Source organism: Limulus polyphemus, unplaced genomic scaffold (assembly GCF_000517525.1).
Source record: "Limulus polyphemus unplaced genomic scaffold, Limulus_polyphemus-2.1.2 Scaffold656, whole genome shotgun sequence".
In the NCBI taxonomy this organism is placed as follows: Eukaryota; Metazoa; Arthropoda; class Merostomata; order Xiphosura; family Limulidae; genus Limulus; species Limulus polyphemus.
Window position 1 is genome coordinate 460,189 of NW_013666266.1, and position 3,861 is coordinate 464,049.

The 3,861-nt window shown below is 34.9% G+C and overlaps 1 protein-coding gene across 2 annotated transcripts in view; it reads left to right on the forward strand.

Moving 5' to 3' along the window:
* Positions 1 to 3,861, forward strand: part of LOC106459754 (transmembrane protein 189-like) — a 19,172-nt gene that overhangs the window by 2,118 nt on the left and 13,193 nt on the right. For both annotated transcript variants that reach the window (XM_013919408.2, XM_022386304.1), the window contains exons 2-3: positions 1,224 to 1,401; positions 2,347 to 2,466. In XM_013919408.2, coding sequence (XP_013774862.1) covers positions 1,230 to 1,401; positions 2,347 to 2,466 — 292 coding nt within the window. In that variant the 5' untranslated portion in view covers positions 1,224 to 1,229. The remainder of the gene's footprint in view (positions 1 to 1,223; positions 1,402 to 2,346; positions 2,467 to 3,861) is intronic.

Below are 3,861 nucleotides of genomic sequence, written 5' to 3' on the forward strand. Positions count from 1 at the left end.
GTGACGGTCAATCCCATTATTCGTTGGTAAAAGAGTTGGCGGTGGGCGGTGATGACTAGCTGCCTTCCCTCTAGTCTTACACTGCTAAATTAGGGATGGCTAGTGCAGATAGCCCTCGTGTAGCTTTGTGCGAAATTCAAAACAAACAAACAAACTCGGCCCTAACAAATATGCTGTATAGTTAATTTTATCACTGCAACATTATCTTCAGCCTGGTTGTTGAAATTAAAGTAAAATATGCCATTATAATAAAATGTCTTTCCCTTAGGTGCAAAGAAAATTTATGTGAGTATATTGTTTAAAAATGATAACAGATAAGTAACAGAAATGACTTGAGCTACATTATTTAGGCTTAAATACTGATATTGCCATTATGGTTCTGGTGTAATAAACAAACTCGAGTAAATCTGAGAAACTTCTTAAGGTTGTTAACAGAAGGTGTAGAAGAGATATATTGAAACTTGATATGAAATGTCTGCTTTCATAGGCTAGGACAGCATGGCATGGCCTGGTAGTTAAAAGTGCTTGACTTGCGATCTGAGAGTTGTGGGTTTGAATCCCTGTTGCCGAACATGCTCGCTCTTTCAGCTGTGGGGGTGGTGGTGTTATCGTGTTATGATCTATCCCACTATTTGTAGGTAAAAGAGTAGCCCAAGATTTGGCAGTGGGTGATGTTGAATAGCTGCCTTCCCTCTACCCTATTACTGATAAATTAGGAACATCTAGCACAGATAGCCTTCGTGTAGCTTTGTGCAAAATTAGAACAAAACAAACCAAACTCGTAGGGTAGGTAACAGCGATACAGTTTCATTTATTGGATGTTAATTTTTCATGAGTAAGGAGCAACCATATAATTAAAGCAGTAACTTGTAATTAGAGCTGGGAAATTAATGGAATTTGCTAACAGAATAATCATCAGGTTTATTAATTATTTTCACACGAGTCTCGGACAGTTGGAATGATTTGAAACAATGATTGTTTTTGTGACATTAATCAAACCTCACAAGTAATTGAGTTAATTGACCAACTGTAGTCTACTTGAGGTAGATGAATGCTTGTACAAGTTTTTGTGGTTGTTAAAGAATGTAAATGTTGGTTCAAAGCCATACTAAGAAATAGATTTTATGTGGAAGATTTCTTTGTTCAGTGTATGAACCAAGAATATATTTCATTTATATATATGTTTCATTATTAATTTATATGTTAATTTTTTATTCTTGCAGTCCATTATGAATTGTACATTAATACAACCCGTGAAGTCCGCGAAACAGATCTGGGAAAACTCGATGCCAGAAGATGATCCAAACAGTAACTCTGATACACTTCAAAACAACAGTGCAATTCCCAGGTGGGGACCGAACCATGCAGGAGCTAAAGAACTGGCTAGCTATTATACTAGAGGTAGCTATTTTATAATGTTTACATTATGTGGAGTTCAAAAAAATTGGGTCTCTAAATAATTATTTTTTGTGTAGACTAACTTGATTTTTCTCAGATGTAGCATAATATTTTAATTTTTTCTAACCCCCCCGTTGTACAAACACAAATGTAGAGGATGACATTTTCAAGTCTTCCACCTTTCATCTTCGGGTCTGTGTGTGTGTGTGGTGTCGTCAGTCTTTATAGTATTCTGGTGTACAGTGGAGAGTGCGTTATGTTTGGTTGGTTTATCCCTGTTTCTGATTGGTGGAGCGACTTCCCATAGATTTAACTGGTGGTAGTCACAGGCTACTTGCATCTAATCTGGAATCTCTGTTCAGTTAAGGTTTTATTGTGTTAATGTAAAAATGATTCTTATGTTTCTCCAACAGCCAGTTGTTGTCCATTCAACAAAGTTTCATCATGAATACTCTGCCTAAACAGTCTATCAAAGCATATTGAAACAATTATCTGTTAATTTTGAAGATTGATAAAATCTTCCTTACCTTTGGAGCATGTATAATACAAGTTCTTGATTTACTTCACCAGTGTTTGTTATGAGCTGAAATCAAGCACCAAACTATTTTCTAGAAACTAGTGTAACATTCAGCTATGTCTAATAGTTTAAAAAATTAGGGTAGCTGAAAGATCAGTTGTTATTTTGAAGTGAACAGTAATTTGATTCTTCAGATTCAGTTTAAGCTTTCTTATGCTTCACGGTCTTGCTTAGGTTCATAAATTTGAACTGTATCAGTTGTAGGTGTGCATATTTAATTCATCTTTCAACAACCTTTCAATTTTTTTTTTATTACAGAACTTCTCTTACTAAGACAACCTTTATTATGTAGTCAGAAATGTTAACTAATATGTTGTTAAAATATATCTGAGTTGAAAGGTTTTCATTGTTTGATGTTCGAATCTTTTCAGGAAAACGACTCCAGGAAATAATTTCAGTTGTGAGCTGTTTATCATTAATTATTATAAACTTCTCTTACCTGCTCTACTATTTTCAGCCAAGTAAATGGAGCTATTTCTTGATAGCCGCTTGTAAGTATGTGATGCAGCTTCGTAGTTACTGTAAAATCTGTTACGTACCTTTGGAAATAAGTGAATAGATACATTTATAAAAGAAGATAATTTAGTGTACTTTGGAAAAAAAAAATGTTTAGATAAAAAATTGCTTTGAAAATTTTTAGAAAGACACGTTTAAACACCTAATGCTACTAATCACGTGGAAATTGGTTATGGAATTTTTTTTTCTCCAAAATCCAAATGAGATTGATATCATCTGTAATAATGTGTTATTCTAGAAAAAAGGATTGCTACTGTATGAAATGAAGTTAATAATTGTCCAATATTTAGTTCAAAATAAAATAACATTTACATTAAGTAACTTCTTATTTGAATAATTACAATCATAATCGGGTAACAGTTACATTAAAAAAAACATTTTGATACTGTCGGTCGAGACATTGTAATTATTTAAGTAAAAACTTGTCTAACTGTTAAAGTTGTTGTTATTACTATATTTTGAATCAATTAATCGTGTCATTAGGTTCGTCACTAAACATTAATTATCTGATATATTGGTCATAGATGGTTCAAGTGTTAAATTCATTTGCTGTTATCAGCACAGTTGAAAAGTGTGTTTGATGATGAAATTAGTTTGTTTTTGTATGTTGCAAAATTTAGATTTTTGAGCCTTAGTACACTTAAAAAGGCTGAGAACTGTGATCTGTACTTAAGAAGGCTGAGAACTGTGATCTGTACTTAAGAAGGCTGAGAACTGTGATCTGTTTTTAAGAAGGCTGAGAACTTAGATCTGTACTTAAGAAGGCTGTGAACTGTGGTCTGCATTTAAGAAGGCTGAGAACTGTGATCTGTACTTAAGAAGGTTGAGAACTGTGATCTGTACTTAAGAAGGTTGAGAACTGTGATCTGTACTTAAGAAGGCTGAGAACTGTGATCTGTTTTTAAGAAGGCTGTTGAACTGTGGTCTGCATTTAAGAAGGCTGTGAACTGTGGTCTGCATTTAAGAAGGCTGAGAACTGTGATCTATGTTTAAGAAGGCTGAGAACTGTGATCTATGTTTAAGAAGGCTGAGAACTGTGATCTGTGTTTAAGAAGGGTGAGAACTGTGGTCTGTGTTTAAAAAGGCTGAGAACCATGGCCAGTGTTTAAGAAGACTGAGAACCATGGCCAGTGTTTAAGAAGCCTGAGAACCGTGGTCTGTGTTTAAGAAGACTGAGAACCGTGGCCAGTGTTTAAGAAGCCTGAGAACCATGGTCTGTGTTTAAGAAGACTGAGAACCATGGCCAGTGTTTAAGAAGCCCGAGAACTGTGGTCTGTGTTTAAGAAGACTGAGAACCGTGGCCAGTGTTTAAGAAGCCTGAGAACCGTGGTCTGTGTTTAAGAAGACTGAGAACCGTGGCCAGTGTTTAA